This window comes from Oryctolagus cuniculus, chromosome 7 (genome assembly GCF_051225735.1).
Source record: "Oryctolagus cuniculus isolate XC-2025 breed Fujian yellow rabbit chromosome 7, ASM5122573v1, whole genome shotgun sequence".
Taxonomy (NCBI): Eukaryota; Metazoa; Chordata; class Mammalia; order Lagomorpha; family Leporidae; genus Oryctolagus; species Oryctolagus cuniculus.
The window spans coordinates 140,469,292-140,486,975 of NC_142873.1; the positions used below are offsets into that span (position 1 = coordinate 140,469,292).

At 57.3% G+C, this 17,684-nt stretch overlaps 2 protein-coding genes and 1 long non-coding RNA gene across 31 annotated transcripts in view; 1 reads left to right on the top strand and 2 right to left on the bottom strand.

Annotated features, from left to right (window-relative positions):
• Positions 1 to 542: 542 nt before the first annotated feature.
• Positions 543 to 3,702, bottom strand: LOC149125761 (uncharacterized). The gene is made up of 2 exons (XR_016211157.1): positions 3,420 to 3,702; positions 543 to 1,111 (listed from the first exon to the last, which is right to left on the bottom strand). It is a non-coding gene; the product is annotated as an uncharacterized LOC149125761 (long non-coding RNA).
• On the top strand, positions 3,685 to 10,999 carry FNDC5 (fibronectin type III domain containing 5). 2 transcript variants are annotated; one of them, XM_017350214.4, is made up of 6 exons: positions 3,685 to 4,073; positions 5,487 to 5,602; positions 6,296 to 6,494; positions 6,805 to 6,894; positions 8,474 to 8,607; positions 8,974 to 10,999. In XM_017350214.4, the coding sequence occupies exons 1-6, from the start codon at positions 3,866 to 3,868 to the stop codon at positions 8,977 to 8,979; spliced, it is 753 nt and encodes a 250-aa protein (XP_017205703.1). In that variant the 5' UTR covers positions 3,685 to 3,865; the 3' UTR covers positions 8,980 to 10,999. The 2 variants fall into 2 exon arrangements, with proteins under 2 accessions (XP_017205703.1, XP_002720716.2); XM_002720670.6 differs by having other exon boundaries at positions 3,788 to 4,073; positions 9,537 to 10,999.
• A 5,135-nt stretch (positions 11,000 to 16,134) lies between these two features.
• S100PBP (S100P binding protein) overlaps positions 16,135 to 17,684 on the bottom strand; it is a 42,663-nt gene continuing 41,113 nt past the window's right edge. For 23 of the 28 annotated variants that reach the window (XR_016211135.1, XR_016211144.1, XR_016211137.1 and 20 more), the window contains one exon: positions 16,135 to 16,787. Coding sequence is in view for 14 of the 28 variants with exons in the window: in XM_070078820.2 (XP_069934921.2) it covers positions 16,646 to 16,787 (142 nt within the window). In the remaining 14 variants the exon portion in view is untranslated. The remainder of the gene's footprint in view (positions 16,788 to 17,684) is intronic. The other 5 variants (XR_016211136.1, XM_070078828.2, XM_070078822.2 and 2 more) reach the window with 1 other exon arrangement.

The window sequence follows — 17,684 nt, forward strand, 5'->3', positions numbered from 1 at the left end:
GTTTTCCTTCTGCCCTTCCCCCAGGCTGAGGCCCCCCTGACTGTCAGTCCTTACGTAGCTCAGACATCACCTCCTCCCAGCAGCCCTCCCTGCTCAGTTGATTCTTCTGCCCCTGTGCATGCTGAGTGCCCAGTGTTCCAGCAGGTAAGGCCCTGAGCATGGGAGCCCCTTGAGGGGCTGATTCATCACAGTGTCCCGAGCCCCCAGCCCCAGGCTGGTCTGGCACAGGCACTCAGGAGACATTGGCCCAGGCTGGCCTCATCACTGCTGGGATGGAGATTTGGGGGATTAGACAAGGCAAACTGGTATATCCCAGCTGTACAGCCCAAGGCAAGACACTCATTCTCTTTGGGCCTCAGTTTCCTTATCTGTAAAATGGGTATAACAGTCCTAACTGACAAGGATTCAGAGAGACTTTTCTTACGTGTGCAACATGCAGGCAGAAGGAGAGTAACAGGTGCAGGGTTGCCCCCTTCCCTCTGTGGTCCCGGCCCTCAGTTCAGCAGCTTCCTTGAGCAGCAAGCCCCCTCAAGCCTTCCAAAGAAGAGGGTTTTCATTTTTATTTTATTTTAAATTCTTTCTGAATGTCTACTGATTTTCTTCTACTTGAAAGGCAGAACAACAATGACAGAATGAGAGAGATCATCCATCTACTGGTTCACCCCCCAAAGTCCCTGCAACAGGAAGGGCTGGGCCAGGATGAAACCCAGAGCCTGGAGCTTAATCTGCATCTCCCACATGGGTGGCGGGGACCCACCCACTTGAGCCAGCACCTGCTGCCTCCCAGGGTGCGCATTAGCAGGAAACTGGAATTGGAAGCTGAGCCAGGATTTGAACCCAGGCACTCTGACGTGGGGTGCGGGAGGGGCAATGTGCCAAATGCCCACCCCCAGCGAAGGAGACTGATGTCCCCTGGTGAGCCCTTGTCCTCTGAGGTCCTTCGAGGTGAGGGGGAGTGACGGCCAGGCTGGATCAGCCCTGCACTGGAGCCACGTCCCTGAATGTGAGATCTGGCTCCAGAGCTTGCTGGCGGTAAGAGCCAGGGCGTGGCCCTCGTCTCTCTGATCCTCGGCTTCCTCACTTGGTACGGGAGCTGATAACCCACTCCATCCTAAGAATCAAAAAAATAACGCAGATGAAGAGCCACACTCTGGCAGGTGCTCGGGGCAATCTCCTGGGCTTCTCCAATTCTCCCCATAGCTTGGGGATGCCAGCGTGGGGCCCCTGGGCTAGCAGAGGAGCCTTCCTATTCTAAATGGCTACTGGGATCTGGCTTGGACCTCTGCAGTCCGAGGTGCTGAGGCCCTGGGCGGCTCTGGACTCCCATGAGGGTCCTGGAGCGGGTGACTCCACCAGGTACCAATGTGGAGTCTGTGGAGTCCCCCAGAGAGCAGTGAGGGTGGCTTGGGAGGACAGAGGCACACTCGCAGCCCCCACACAGATCCTGTTCATGGATTTGTTCTCCCACTGCTGTGTTCCCAGGATGTTGCCCAGAGCCCAGTCTACACTAGCTGCTCAGCAATGCGTTGAAGAACAAATGTATTCCCTGCAGTTAACACTTATTAAGCACCTACTGGATCTGGGACTCTGTGCCAAGGGGCAGTGCACATCAAGCTGTGGGTTCCCAGGCTCACACCAGCTCTTCCCACCCCCGGCCCCAATCCCACTGGCTGCCAGGCTCTAAGCACACGACTCCCACCATAACTGACGCAGTGCCCAAGCACCTCCGCATGATGAGGCCTCCGGGTCCTCGCAGTCCCCCTGGTCCCCCACTCCAGCCGCCTTCCCTCACCCGGCTTCCCAGTGCCCTAGAGCTACCTGGGCTTTTACCCGGAAAGGCCAGCAGGTGGCGCTAAGGCGCCCCTTTCCCCAGAACTGGACTCCATACCAGACCCCTACAGGACCCTCTCCCTCCCATTACCCCACCACCACCTCACCCCACCCCCCGACTCCCCGGCGGGGACAAGAGTGGATCCTGCTGACCTCTAACTGACCCCTCTTCTTCCTGCTGGCTCTGTGATGGAGGCCCGAGGAGGCTCCAGCTGCTCCTAGGGGCCCCCTGATTGCCTTTTCTGCCTAGCGGTGGGGGTGGGGGTCTCTAGGGGCCAAGCTGCAGCTGGTGGGGCGGGGCAGTTGGGGCGGGGCAGGCAGCAGCTGCCAGAAGAGAGAAAGAGAGAGTAAGGAGAGACAGAGAGAAAGGAGAGAAGGAGAGAGGTGCTCTGACTCTTGGCTCCAACCGAGACGGGTCCAGGTCCCAGCCGAGTTTCACCAAGGACAAGGTATGTGGTGGAGGAAACAGATGGGGCTGGAAGCAGGGGCAGCCTGCCAAGGACGGGTACAGAGGGGCTGAGCTGTAAGATTCTGCTGTTCAACAACTGGTCCCCTCCCCTCTCACCCCTCCTAGGGGACCAGGCAGGACCTTGGGGCCAGTGGAGGGAGCCCTGGGTGCGCTCTGCGAGGCGAGGGTTTTCCTGCTGCTGTCCTAGACTGTGTGAGAATCTGCCCAAAGATCTTCCCGGCTCCCAGTCTCAGTTCCTTAATCTAACCCCCACCCCCTTCCTTTCCCTTCAAGATGTCCCCTTCCCACGGGGGACCAGCCCTCTAGGGCCGCTGGGGGACCAGAAAGCAAAGAATGCCCTGCTAGTGTGTGTAGGGGGGCGGGAGGTATTCAGTGGGGGAGGGGCCCCCAAGACAGATGGGGGCTCGCTCGGTGGCAGGGCATCCAGGACCCTGGTTCACGCCTTTCTCCTCAACTCTGTTTCCCTGGAACTTGGCACTGGGACACCCTCATTTGGTGTCCGTGGTCCAGCTGCCTGATGGTCCCTGGGTAGGATGGAGGGTGTAGGCGAGCGCACCTCTCTGCCAATCACAGTCGTGGATCGTAGCCAGGAAAGTGCTAGGCATACGGCTGTCTCCAGGGTACTGGGGGGAGGGAGGGTCATGCAGCCCTTTAAGAGCTGTGGCTGCTGCCGGCCCCGCCCCCTGCACTTTACAGCCATTAGCGCCATCCGCACTCACAGGCCAGGGTGGGGGCGGCGGCCCCGCAGCCGTGCCCCCCTCCCACTGCTCTTAGAGATTGTTCTAGACTGTGCTGTGGTCGGAGAGGAGCTGCCACGGCACATTCTAGAAACTCAGGGACCCAGGGGATGTGAAGTCACCAGGTGGGGAGTCAGAACAGCCTGGGTTCAAATCCTGCTGCTGTGGGTCCTGGGACTAGCCAAGTAGCCGGTCTGAAAACACCGAAGGCGGGCAGGCCTCAGCGGGCTGCACCTAGCACACACACTCACCGGCGCTCTCACGGTGGGGACGAAAACGGAGACCCTAGGAAGGGAAAGGACTGGGCTGGGGTCCCAGGGCGAGACCCTCCCGTGACTCCGAGAGCCCTCAGTAAGCACGGAACACCGACTGTCTGTTTGTACCTGCCGTGTTCCCACCCTTGCGGGGTTCCTCTTCGCAGTTCACTCCTGCCCCAGCCAGCAAGGCCTCGGATCTGGGGGTGAGGGTGGGGACACCCAGGCCATTCTGGGGTGGGGCGGATGAGCGTCCCTCCTGCTTCCTGGGAGAGGGCAGAGTTGGGGCCCGCTCGGGGTCTGGGTCGGGGGTGCGGGGCGACAGGGTGGGGGCTGGCGGCGGCTGGCCACCCGCGGGGGTAGGGGGCGCACGGTCCGCCGAGCGCCCGAGTTGGGTACCCGGCCGGCGCCCGGAGCCAGCCGGGGCGCCCTCCGCCCCTCACCCCGCCCCCGCTCTCCCCGCAGCGGGGGCGCCCCGCCCCCCGGGCGCCCGACGTGGACGCGGCCGCGGCCGCCGCCGCCACCGCCGCTGCCGCCGCCGCCGCCGCGCGGGAGTCGCTGTCCGCGGAGCCGACATGCAGGCGGCGCGGGGCGGCGCGGGGCAGCCGGGCCGGGCGGGCCGCGGGCCGGAGCGTGAGCGCCAGCGGTCGCCGGGCGCCGGAGCCGTGTTCCCCTGCGCCGCCCCGGGCCGGCCGGCCGGAGGGGCCGCCATGCGCCCCGCGCCGCCCCGCGCCGCGCTCCGCCTGTGGCTGGGCTGCGTCTGCTTCGCGCTGGTGCAGGCGGGTAAGGGGGCCCCGAGCGGGGCCGGCGGGGGGCGGGCCGGGCCGGGCCGGGGCAGGCTCCTCTCCCGCCCCACGCACCCGGGACTCCTTGGGTCCCTCCCCCGCGCCCTAGGGAGCCCCTGTCTCTGCAGTTCAAGTGCCCCCCAGCCCAGCCCCCAGCTGCTTCCAAGCCGTCTTGACCCCGGCACCCGTCCTTGAGCCTTCAAACCTTGTGCCGTCATTCACCCCTGGGGTTTCAGGGTTTTGTCATCCCTCTACCCCCGACCCCCGAATCCCAGTCCCTGGCCCCAGCCTGCGCCTCAGACTCCCGAGCTCCTTCTCTGGCCCAGGGAGCAGCCGAGGACACCGTGGGCCTTGCTCCCTGGCCACAGACCTGCCAGGGCCCTGCCGGCCGCCTCTGCAGGCCCTAGCCCGCCAGGGTGCAGGGTGGGTAGGCGGGCCCCTGAGTCGGGTGCCACAGCCTCCTCCCGGCCTCTCCTACCGCCCTGTCCTCTGGCTGCACTGCCTGGCTGTCCCTCCCTGGGTGGCCCCGAGCGCCAGTCTCCTGCTCAGCCTGCAACACTCTGGGCCCTTCTCTGGCATCCCTGCAGCTGGCCCGTCCCTTCTGGGCCTTGTGTCTACTTGTCCGCGGGGTCTGGGGCGCCTCGAGGGGCAGCCCCTGGCCCTGGAGATCAGAGCTGGAGGGAGCGTACTGCCCTCTCCTGGGAGTTTTCCTTCCTGGCCCCCCATTCCTGCCCCGTCCCTCCTACTCTCCTCCTCCTGGGGTGGCCACTCCTCAGCTCTCCTGTCCAGAAGGTCCCAGCTGCCCCTGCCACCACCACCCCCCAGCCTCTTGGGGCTGAGGGAGAGCGGGGAAGAGGCCGGCACAGAGGTGTCCCCAAGCTGCGCTTTGCCCGGGTCACTATGGGGGGCAGGGTCCTCAGTTGCCCTCACTCCCACCCCAGGGCTGCTTCCGCTGGGCTTCTCTGGGTCTTTCTCCTTCCCTCAAGGTCACGCACTTGACAGGGCAGCCGTGTAGAGTGAGCACTGGACCTGGAGTCCTTTCGGCTGCCTTTCATCAGACTCACCCCCACCCGTCACCTACGTGCCCTCCCCCCGTCACCTACGTGCCCTCCCCCGTGACTCCCTGACTGCAGCCACCCACCCATTGGGTCTGACCCTGGCTCAGGCCCATCAGCTGTAGCCTGGGACCCCTGGGGGCCAGTAGGGCCTGGTGTGCTAGACACAGGGGCAGCCTTGGGCCTCTCAAGCCCCCGTCCCCACCCCATGTCAACGACCCCATCTGAGACTTTGCTTCCTGCCTTCCCCTGTGCCTGGCCTGGCCCAGGTTTCCCTTTCTCACCTCTGAGACCCGGGGTCTGGGCTGCACAGTGGAGGGTGCTCAGGCTCAGGTGCCTCCCCGCCCCACCCCCAGACAGCCCCTCAGCCCCAGTGAACGTCACGGTCAGGCACCTCAAGGCCAACTCGGCGGTGGTGAGCTGGGACGTCCTGGAGGAGGAGGTTGTCATCGGATTCGCCATCTCTCAACAGGTAACCCTGTGGGCCCGGGGACGGCAGTGGGGTGCAGAGATGGCAAAGGAGAAAGGGGCTCAGGGAGACAGATGGGCAGCAGGTTGCACATCTGGAATTGGGCCCCAGGAGCAAGGCTCAGGGGCTTATGGGAGTTAAGAAGAGCCCGAGGCTGCTCTCAGATAACCGTGTGTTTAGGACCTGGCTGGCTCCAGTTCTCAGTGTGTGGCCTTGGACAACTTTCCTAAACTCTCTGATCCTCATCTGTGAAATGGAGACAATGGGGGCCATTGTTGTGGTGCACCAGGTTAAGCTGCCACTGGCAACACCAGCACCCTGTATCAGAGCACCAGTTCTAGGCCTGGCTGTCCCGCTCCCCATCCACCTCCTTGCTGATGCCTGAGGGAAGGCAGTGGAAGATGGTCCAAGTACCTGGACTCCTACCACCCACCTGGGAGCCCTGGATGGCGTTGCAGGCTCCTGGCTTTGGCCTGGCTCAGCCCCAGCTCTGGCGGCCATCTGGGGAGTGAACCAGAGGATGAAGATTCTCTCTCTCTCTCCTTCTCGCTCTGTGACTCTGCCTTTCAAATACATAAAATAAATCCATTTTTAAAAATGGGGAGCTGGGTACCAGCGGTGGGGGCTGGTTAAGAGCGTCAGTGCTGGGAGGTGTGGCCAGGCTCTGACGGCCCCCGCGGGCACCCGCCTTTGCAGAAGAAGGACGTGCGTATGCTGCGCTTCATCCAGGAGGTGAACACCACCACGCGCTCGTGCGCCCTCTGGGACCTGGAGGAGGACACCGAGTACATCGTGCACGTGCAGGCCATCTCCATCCAGGGCCAGAGCCCGGCCAGCGAGCCGGTGCTCTTCAAGACCCCGCGCGAGGCGGAGAAGTTGGCCTCCAAGAATAAAGGCAGGCCGGGTCACCGCTGGAGGGGCAGGGGCGGGCAGGGCCAGGGCTGGGGCTGGCGGCTTCGGGAAAAGCCCCTCCTGCCCAGAATCCTCCCTGGAAGAGGGTTTCCCCGAGACGCTGGGTGTGTCCGCTTCCGCCCTGAGACTGGGTTCTCCCGCTGCCAGCCTGCACGGCCATTGGTGTGGTTCCTTCAGGTGGGATGCGTGGGCACCTGCAGCTCTAAGCCCCTGCTGTCCTGGGCTGGCCCCAGAAGGGGCGCTGGGCAGGGTGGAAGGAACCCTGGACCTATGCTGTCTGTCTCTCGCCACAGACGAGGTGACCATGAAGGAGATGGGGAGGAACCATCAGCTGCGGACGGGGGAGGTGCTGATCATCGTGGTGGTCCTGTTCATGTGGGCGGGTGAGTGTGGCCTCCGATCCCCCCTGCTTTGACCCCCTGGCCAGACCCTCTTCTCTCACAGAAACAAAGGGACTTGGAGACATCCGAGGGAAGATGCAGAACGTCCGTGCGTCCCACCGGGGCAGCTCTGGGGGCCACGTGTGACCCCTTCTCTAGCCTGTGTGAAAAGTGCCCCCACCCGCACCCCGGCCCCCTGCTGTGTGCCCTCTCTGGCTCCTCTTTGCCTCAGGTGGCCGGACTCCCTGCTCTTTCCCCTCGGCCCGTGAGCTGCCTGAGGAGAAAGACAAAGTCTCACTCACCTTCACGCCCAGAACACCCACGCCGTCCAGCACCACGGTGCTGCCGTCACGGCTAAGAAGGGCACTGTGCTCGCGAGAACTCAGTGTGCAGGAAGCCAGCCCCCAGCTCGCCTCCAGCTCAATGTGGCGCATGCTGTGACAGTCCCATGCACAGGGGTAGAGTAGCGCTAGAAACCAGAGAGGAGGTAACATGGGGATTGGGCTTTGAAGGATGAACAGGAGTTCACTAGGCAGCCACAAGAGGAAGGAGCGCTGGGCCCGCTGTGTTCAAGAAGCCAAGTGAGCTCAGCCTGACTCAGTGTAGCTGGGCCCTGACGGAGGGGTGAGGGACGGTGAGGCCGTGGCGGGGGTCTGCTCACAGATCTGACCGCCGCGCAAAGGCTTCGGGAGCCTGGTGGCCGAGAGGGCAGCCCCTGGTAGAGACGCAGTCAGCGAATTCCTTGAACGAGAAGAAAAAGGAACTTGGGAAAAAGCAGGAGACACCATGGCTTGCACAGCAGAGGAGGGAGGTTTGCTTGTGGCGCTCTGAGACTTGGCACAGACAGTTTTACATAACCCTACCAGTAAACACGTGAATTAACCCCAGATCGTGATGTGATTCTCTCACAATGACGCTCGGGAGAGGAGCGGGGGGAGCTGGTTGCTAGGTGTTACCCATCATGGTGGAAAGTCAACAGACACCTAGGATGGATCAAGAAATCACTCTATACACGCAGAAGTAAAATGGGGAAAACACCCTGAAGCGGAGTCGGCTGCCTTAATACCGTGTGACATTTAAAAAGACGCCACGTGCATGAAATTAACACGCTAGGGACCCTAGGCCCTGGGGCTCCTGTCCCGGCAGTGCTGCTGGGTGACCTTGAAGCCGCTTAGTTCCATTCCTCTGCATCAGGGTAAGCTCTCCTGGAAGCTGGGACCGATCAGAGCAGGCACCCTCCTAGGGTTACGGGGATTAAGTGAGACGGGACATGCCCGTGCACAGCGCAGGGCCTGGCACCTGCTCAACACACGCTAGCATTGCTTCTGTCTTCCCCTTAAGGGAACGGGGAGCTGCCAGAGGCGTACAGGAAGGGAGCGGGGAGACCTCAGGTGCAGGTTGGTTGTAGGCAGCGCAGCCCAGCCGCAGGGGAAGGCGAGGGACAGGTGGACAGAGGAGCCAGAGGCAGAGGGAGGCTGCTGCAGCGGTGCCGGTGAGACCACCTGGAAGGAGCAGGAGCACGCGCCGGCGGAGCGCAAGGGGCAAGGCCTGGCCTCTGACTGCTGCTGCTTGTCCATCCCAGGTGTCATTGCTCTCTTCTGCCGCCAGTATGACATCATCAAGGACAACGAGCCCAACAGCAACAAGGAGAAAGCCAAGAGCGCGTCAGAAACCAGCACCCCAGAGCACCAGGGTGGGGGGCTTCTCCGCAGCAAGGTGAGGGCAAGACCTGGGGCTGGGGGGTGGCCCTGTGCCCTGTGCACTGGGAGTCCCTGGAGTGCAGGAGAGGTCAGCTCAGGGCTTGGCATGGCTGCAGCTGGGCAGAGCCAGGCTTGGCAGCTGCCTGTGTAACACAAGGGACACTGACAATTCATTCTGGATCCTCTCCCTTTGCAGGATGCCAGGGGCCAGTGGTGGTTTAAAAAAAAAACTGCAGTGAGTGGGGCGGGCAGAATTCCTGGCCGGTGTGGGACGGCGGTGGGGGTGGGGTGGTGGTCTGGGCTCACTTCTGCTCCTGCCGTGCCATGTGGCCTTGAGCAGGTGCGTCACCTCTGTGCCTTCATTTCCTCCTCTGTGAAACAGATATGAAAACCTTCTCAGTGCTTGCTCTGAGCAGCTCAGAAGAAAGGCAGTAGAGATGGGAAAGGATCTCACAGTCCTGGCGATGGCTGTCCAGCCGACATCTGCCCTCTGCATCTCCTCCTCCCCCCACCTCCTTGCACCCTCTGGCTTCCTGTCCTCTCTCCTGGCTTCTCTCTTTCTGGCGCCTGTGCCCGAAGCCTCTTATTAACTCCCACCTTCCAGAAGCACCTCCACAGTGTCAGGAGCTGAGGCTGCACTCAGAGGCAGATCTGCAGGATGTGAGGAGCAGCCCGGGGGAGGACTCTGCTGGGCGTGCGCTGGGTCCCAGGGTCCATGGGCCCAGGACCTGGTCTTGGCCGTTCAGCTGAGTGAGGCCGAAGGCCGGGTTTAAGAAGGCAGAGGGACGAGACATCCAGGCAGGGCTGCTCCTCCTTCCTTCCCACAAGGGACGAGAGCCTGGCCCTTAGGCTGCTGCTCCCTTCCTCCTCCTGTCCTCTCTGGTTCCAACCTTGCAAGAAGTCTGTTCAATTAGCCCTGGCCGCTTCTCTCATTCTCTCTCCCAGTTTCCCAGTAAGCCCTCAGTGATCATCGAAGCCTGACTGTCTGCAGGGGAAGGATTTCCTTTTTCTTCTGTACTGGGCCCCAGGGAGAGGTGCGACTGCAGCAGGGGGAGGAGGCACAGCTGGCTGCACAGTCCCCTGCCCTGTCCTAGTCTGATGAAGGAGGCTGAACTACAAACCCAAATTCTGAAAAAAAAAAAAAAAAAAAAGCCACACAACTCAAAGCCTGGCCCCATTCTGGAAAAGGCAAAGCTGCATGAGACACAGCTGCCTGCCTCCTCCTCTCCTGCACACAGCTCTGGGACCTGACAAGCGCTAAGACGGACTCCAGCTGTCTTGCAGACCCGGGGACATCAGGGAAGCCCGGGCTGCCCGCTGCGTGGGGGTGTGGCTGCCTGCACACCTTTTCCGGACCCAGGGACTTGTCCGTGGTGTGAAGCACACCTTTGCGAGTGTGTGAGACATCACGTTTTGTGTCTTTTGGAAAACAGAAGTTGAGGGCTGCACTCCAGAGGGCAGAGGGATTTCCCCCTAGGCCTGAGCTGGTTGCCTGCGTCTGGCTCCTCCGAACCTTACTTTGATTCTAAGCTCGTCAGTCTGGGGCCTTAAGAAGACCCGGAAGGTATTGGCCTCGTTTCCTTGGGAAGTGTCTCTTGGGAGTTTCAGCAGTGCTCGCGTGGATGACCCAAATGGCGTGTCCACATCCTGCGTCCGTCCGGGGGCTGCTAAACCACCCAGTCCACAGCGGAAGCTGCTGGAAGGCAGGTCTGAGCCATTCACACGGACAGGCAGCGCAGCCCTGGCTGTCACCACTGCCCTCTGGTGCGGGGAGGGTCTTCATGTCTTGCCATGTCATCCGGGATTCTTGTGAGTTCCCCACGGTCCTCATGTCCTTCCCTAGAGCCCGAGTGGTGTGAGTGACAGGTCTCTCTGTCTCCACTGCCCCCTTCTGGTTAAAAGGTGCTCGATGCGGGAAGGCAGCCTCTTCCCCAGGACTGATGCCTGCATGGGAGGAGGTGGACTCTGCATCTTCCACCGCTGGCCAAGGATGCAGCGTGGGAGGATGGCGCCCAGCACAAGTCTGGCACACAGTAGGCGCTCAGTAGACATTTGTTGAATTGGATGAAAAGAGCGGTGGCCCCCAGGCCGGAGAGCTGAAAGCCATCATCCAGTGACCGCCCCCTTTCCTTCCGGTCCACAAGAGCTCTCGTGGCTGGTCAGCCTTGGCTCCGCTCCGCCCGAGGGCGGCGGCACAGGGGACCGAGAGGGACCAAGGGCAGATGTCAGCAAGGCAAAGGGCTTCCTCAGGGGCGGGCATGAGGCGCTACTCATTGTCTTGTGACTTCCATCCCTGCAAGATGGGGCTGCGAAGGCCAAGGCCCCTTAGGGGAGAGGTCCTTACCTCTGATCCAGTTAGAGCAATAACCACTTTTTAAATGTAAAATAAAAAGACAAATGAAAAGGCACATCCTTGTCTGCTGGTAAATGCCCAAATGTTGCCCTCTTTTTCTGGCGGTTGGCAGCGAGTCAGGATGTGTGGAGGAGGCACCCCGTTCTCTCTCTCTCCATTTTGGCCTGCAGCATCTCAGGGACATGCCTGCCAGCCAAGCTGGAGTTGGAAGGGAAATCTCGAACAGATGGGGGTGCACGTGTAGGAGAAGAAAATAGCTGCCGCATCAGCCTCCTGCTGAGGCTCCCCCAAACCAAGCCGGGGCTGCCTCACCGCAGAGGTATGCGGGCTGCTGCTCCAGTTTTTAAACAAAGGGTTTTTCCCTCTGGAGGGGCTGCTGCTTTCCCAGGCCAAAGGAACGCAGCCCTGGTTTCCCCGCGGGAAGGAAGGAAGTGAAGAGGAGCTGCAAACGCTGCTTCACAGCCTGCTGTCTGGGGCTGTTAAAGGGGCATCGGTTTGATCCCAGCTGCAGGCTGGAAAGGCAGTAATGCTGTTAGCCAGTGAGCAGACCAGCAACCGGGGCAACTGGAAACATTCCAGGAAGAGCTTGGAGAGAAAAACCTCAGATAAGCAGGGCTTAGAGTAGGCTCTTCTGGAAGGTTCCGAAAGAGCGAAAGCAGGTCTCAGAGGCCAGGTGGGAAGGCAGGAAACCAATCAGCACACACAGTTCTAAGCCAAACCTCACAGGGGTACCTCCTGGGCCCTCTGTGCCCACCTAGTGCCAAATGATGGAGAAGCCCCATGGGCCTGGACAGTTGTCAGTGGGCGCGGAGCTTGCTGGAGTCTCATCTGCAGCCTCCTCTGTGCTTTCGGTGCCCCAAAGGGGACCAGGAGAGCGCAGCAAACACTCAGGGCTCAGACAAGGCTCCCAAACTCTACAACTGTGCTTCTCACGTCTAGTTCCAAAACGGAACCCTACCTCTGTGTCTTGGAATGTGGTCCTTTTGCCACCTCAGGTGGATCTGCAGGTTCCTCACAGCATGGGAAGGGCATAGGCAGGCCTTTGAGCCCAAGAGACCGCACGGGCAGACCACAACAGGCCTGCGCGAGGCATGCTGGAACCAGGTAGGAGAGCCTGCCTGGTCGTCAGCAACTCCTCAGGCGAGACTTCACTGAGGGCAGCCCTTGGTTTCCTAGGGGATTTCTGGAGCCCACCTGCCTCCCAGCATAGGAGCCAAGGACATCCTCCTAGGGAAACCCCAGGGCCTGGGGTGGGGGCGCAGACAGACTGGTGTTTCTGCAAGGCAGGAGTCCCTGGCCGCCAGCTTTTCAGAATGGGTCTCCTTTAGAATTCCTTTTCTAGACCTTTACACAAGCACGTAAGTTCTCACCAGTCCACGCGGTGACGCTTCATGGTTTCAGACCCCTGCTGTCTCTCTCTCAACCTATTCCACATTTTGCTTTTAAGTAGCCTCCAAGAACAAATCGCTTTTATAATGGGACACTGTGCTCCGCCCCCAAGTTCCATCAGTCACAAACTACTCCTGCATTCTCAAATGTGGCCTGAAGCTAATGTTCAAGGAGATCTTCCTTTACAAACAGTTCCTTAGTTCTACATTTTGAACAGCTTTAAAGGGTATCCAAGATTCCATCCCACCCCCTTCCCAACGGGTGCTAGGAAGGCCAGTTTTTCTCGGCCATGTTCCAGTTGTCCTAAGGGGAGGAATGACAAGGCAGGAGCTTGTTCATGAAGGAATTCCACTGCTGACCAGCTGACATTCTCTGTGACAAGTGGAAATTTTTTTCCTAACAGGTGCTCTGGCATACAAAGCAAACACAGCCTGGAAACAGCTTAGAATAAATCTGTTTTCTCTTAGGAAAGCAGGACATCAAGAAAAGCAGGGAACTCCGCTTTCTAGTTTTAGGCAGTTGGGTTCTTTCTTCCTGTAGACGCTCAAAATGTGCTTTGAACGAATGAGCCTGTTCCTCTTAGACAAGGTCCATTTCTCATTTTCCACCCCACTTTCTTATAACATAGGAGGAGCGGAGGGTAAGGGGCACCACCACCGTTTCAGAGAATCTAGGCTGGTCTCTGAAACTTGCTGGCCACAGCAGTAACACTGCTGAAAAGGAAGCAAGCAGTAACTGGACAGGGAACTTCCACAGCTGGCGAGAGTAAAATGGGTTGAGCGCAGGCAAGAGTACTTCAGATCAGGACAAGAATGTCAAGTAGGGGCCGGCACTGTGGTGTAGCAGGTAAAGCCGCTGCCTGCAGTGCCAGCATCCCATATGGGCACTGGTTCGAGTCCCAGCTGCCCCACTTCCGATCCAGCTCTCTGCTATAGCCTGAGAAAGCAGTAGAGGATGGTCCAAGTCCTTGGGCCCCTGCACCCACGTGGGAGATCTGGAGGAAGCTCCTGCCTTCAAATCGGCCCAGTTCCGGCTTTTGCGGCCATCTAGGGAATGAACCAGTGGATGGAAAACCTCTCTCTCTCCGCCTCTACGTCTGCCTTTCAAATAAATTAATTTTTAAAAAAGCCAAATAGCTGAGCACTTCACATTTAAGTCTAGCCCTCTGCCTGGAGTCAGAACAGACTTTCATCTAGAATGCTCATCCTAGACACAACTTAGAGAACAGCAGGCCAATGAGCCGTCTGGACACGTTGCTGCTTATTTTCTGAGCAAAGCACTAGCTAACACAGGTGACAAGTTACTGGTGCTTGCCCTTTTCTCTCTGCTCCTGGGGTAAGTCCAAGTAAGCTCAGGTTCACAAAAGGACTCTCAGGAGCGCTCTCTCTCCCACAGCCACCCACGCCCGTCCAGCCCTCCCCCATGCTCCAGCAGCAGCGGTTTCTGGAGAAGCTGGGTCAAATCTGGTTTCTCACAGCCCTTCAAAGGAGGGATGCCGGGGGACAGTGTGGCTTCTTCCTTCATACAGTGCTAGCACTGGACAAGCAGAGACCGAGGCAGGACGCAGCCACGGGGAGGAATGTGTGGCAACGCCTGCCTGGTGAGGGCTCAGCCACCTCCCCCTCTGCAAAATATTTCAGGCTCTCCCATGTCAGGTTCCTGACATGCACCTTTTGTAGCTGCAAATCCCAATCAACTTCTATCTGCTGGAACGCCTTTCTCAACACTGTAATTTACCCTCAAAAGAACAGGGAGCAAGTACCCTCGCCTTCCCGGTTCTGCATTCCATTAGCTGCTGCCCCTCCCTTACCCACTAACCTACCCATGCAGAGGAGGCAGGCAGACAGCTTCCTCCACGCCCGCAACAGACGCGGCCACAGCACGTACACCGCCGACAAGAACTTTTATTTCGTTTTAATGACATTAAACACAACTGCTACAAGAGAAGAAACATGATGAAGAGGAGGCACCGAACTTGTTTCATAACTGATCCTGACAACAGTGTGAGTGCATCAGGACCTGCAGTTGATGCAACAACACAGGTTATTTCAGGCGCCTGACTTCCAGGTCAACTGAACAGCACATCTGTACTCTGCTGTGTCAAGACCCCTGTGGTGAGAACACCTCGGATGAACAAAGCTAGGGAGGCAGCTACATGCACGGACTCTCCTCGAATTTGAACACACAGCAAGAATTCCACCTGAAATGCTGGACTGAGAGGGCAACAAGTACGAGATCCCTAGCTGTGAAGAGATTCAGACTCCAGATTCTGTTCACTACCGTTTTTAAGGCAAACATGCCAGGTAATGAGTTTTCTTTGGTTTCTTTTCTTCTTCGAGAGAATGGCGTGTTAGCCACTAGAGAACAGCTCTCCCCCCACCCCACCCCTCAGCCCAACGAATTTAATCACACTGTGAAAGCTTTGGAAAAACAGAATTATCTGAACTAAGAGGGATTGTGATTGTCACATTTTCTAGTTAACCTGTCACTCACTTCATTTGGCAAAGGCAATGCTCCCAGCTCCCATTACACATTCAGTCTCAAACTCTGTACCAGGGGGCAGGAACATGAGGCCTTGATTTCCACATGAGCAAAATACTGTCCCTTTACACGCCTTGGGTTTTCTGTGGAGAACCAGACAGCTGCAATGCTGGCTACTCCAGCTACACTTCATTTTAATTGCTATGGTCCCAAAGGTGAGGTGTTTGGCAAGTCTCGCTCCATCAGGGTAATTTAGAGCAGCTTGAAGAAGTGACCAACAAAGAAAAGGCTCACGATGTTAGAACCATCTGGCTGTGACTGTCACATTTGAGTAGAACTTTGCCTGTCCATTTGGCCCCAGAATCTAAACCAAATATCCAAGGAAAAGAGACTGGATAAAAACAGTAAACACCTAGGGACAGCTATCTAAATTTATAGGTAACCTGAATGATCAAGCTCTTCCCAAGTCAGTTTCTAAAATAGGGTAAGGTGTTTAAGGTGGGTTACTCACATACAAAGACAGGACTGATGTATCAACAAAACCAGACAGACTACAGAAACTATCAGCAACTTTCACTGGCAGTGAACAATAGCAGCATGAACACCAGACTGTAAAACCTTCCAAAATGACATCTAGAGCTGTCTGCAAAAACAGAACAACACACTCCCAAGACATCTATTAAAACAGATACACAAAGTCTGTCAACTCTGGTTAGGACACCAAACAGTGAGATCAAGTAATGCTTACGTACAACGGCTTAATCACAATTAGATTAGGCCCTCTCGAGCAGTTCTGTGAAACCATGCATCAGGGGCTCCAGCAGGTGGGAGGATGGTAACATCCAGGTCTGAAGGCACCTCTCGGTAACTAATCGTGGCAACGAAGGGGGCCTCGCCCACAGGATGGAGGCTCCCTGGCCAAACTGCACACTTCTTACTTCAAGCATCACCTCACACATACAGTTGGGGTTCAGCAGATGAAACAGAAGAGCAACTGAGACCTCAACAGCACTGGTCTGTCACAGAGCCAAGACTCTGGGTAGGCAGCTCTTCTACAGAGAGAGCAGGGAGCCACATCTAACACTGGATACAGGAATACTGATGGTAGAACCCTAGGAAGCAGAGTGGTCACTGGGGGTTAAGAAAAGGAAGATTCTTGAAGGGTGGAGGAGACAGTCTGTCACAAGAGCACAGGGTGTTCGGCAGAGGTCAGCCGTCTCCTGGCAGAGCCAGGACAGGTACGATTTGTAAACGCTGTTGTAAAGTTCAACAATGACTGAGAAAAGCCAGATAACAATAAAGGCAGCTAGGTACAGAAAGGAGAGGACTTACACTTTTAATTCATCCTTTCAAAAGAATTTTCTCCTACTTCAGATGTCCTGGACTGCCAACTTTAAAATACTGACAAGTATTCAGAACTTCAAACAAAAAATAACAGGGGTTGTTCAAAGTGACGCAGCAGTTGCTCCCAGCCTGGTCGAAGCTCTTCCTCACGGCAGGTTAAAAGATGACCTCTGGGCACTAGAAGGAGACGTCACTTCTGTCTGCTTGAGCCTGGGCATTCTGGCTTAATGCTGGCTTTCAGGAGGCAGCCACTTTCAACTTAAAAAATAAAAATAAAAGATATCAACTTAACACTGCTTAAACATACACAGATAGAAACAAAATTAGGAGGGACCTCATACAAAAAATTTCAAGTCAGCAACAGGCATTTCCAAAAGGTGACAAGTTCTTTAAATAAAAATCTAGTGAAAAAACTCAGAATCTACAAAGCACAAAACAGCAGAAGAAAATGAGATGCTCCTCTGGACAGGGCCCTGGCTAGGGACCTTCACTGCTGATGGGATGAGACAAACGGGCTGTACGAGAAGTCCGGGAGATGCTGGAACCGATGGTAGCTTCGCTTATTCCAGTCAACCCACTGAGTCAGACTGTATCTTTGTGGAGGATTCTGTCGGTATCGGGCATAGTTTCTATGGAGAGAGGGAGAGAACATAAACAGGATGGCTGGAATGGCTATTTGTATACAAAAAGGCAAGCAGACCCATTTTCAGAACAACTTTCCTTCTGAAAATTAGATACTAATTTTCTATTTCTAGTTTCACAATTTTAGACATTTTATTTTATATATATGAAAGCCACATCAGAAATAACTATTTCCTTCTAACTTTCAAACTCACCTAATTCCCACATGGGTATTATGATAATATGTTCCAGGGAAAACTAATGTACAAGAATATCTAAGTAGGGAAAAAAAAGGCCGGCACCGCGGCTCAATAGGCTAATCCTCCACCTGGCGGCGCAGTGCCGGCACACCGGGTTCTAGTCCCGGTTGCCCCTCTTCCAGGCCAGCTCTCTGCTGTGGCCCGGGAAGGCAGTGGAGGATGGCCCAAGTGATTGGGTCCGGCACCCCATGGGAGACCAGGAGAAGCACCTGGCTCCTGCCTTCGGATCAGCGCGGTGTGCCGGCCGCAGCACACCAGCCGTTGCCGCCATTGGAGGGTGAACCAATGGCAAAAGGAAGACCTTCCTCTCTGTCTCTCTCACTATCCACTGTGCCTGTGGAAGGGAGGGAGGGAGGAAGGAAGGAAGGAAGGAGCTTCCGCTCCACAGGCATTTAAACCTGGCTGTTTCATTGCTTGCCTCAGATCTGGACTTCCAATGGGATCTCACTGTCACACGGTTCAAGGTTGCTCAGGGCAGAGCAGTTAAATTTAGTAACAGTCATATGCTGGGCTGGGGTTCTGAGCAAGACCCTCTGAGATAATCTGATCCCATTATCAACTCCAAAACTCTTCCTTATAAGCACCTGGGGAGTTCTTTAAAGACAGGGATTCTTAGTTTCTCCCTGGCCCAAGACTTAATGACTT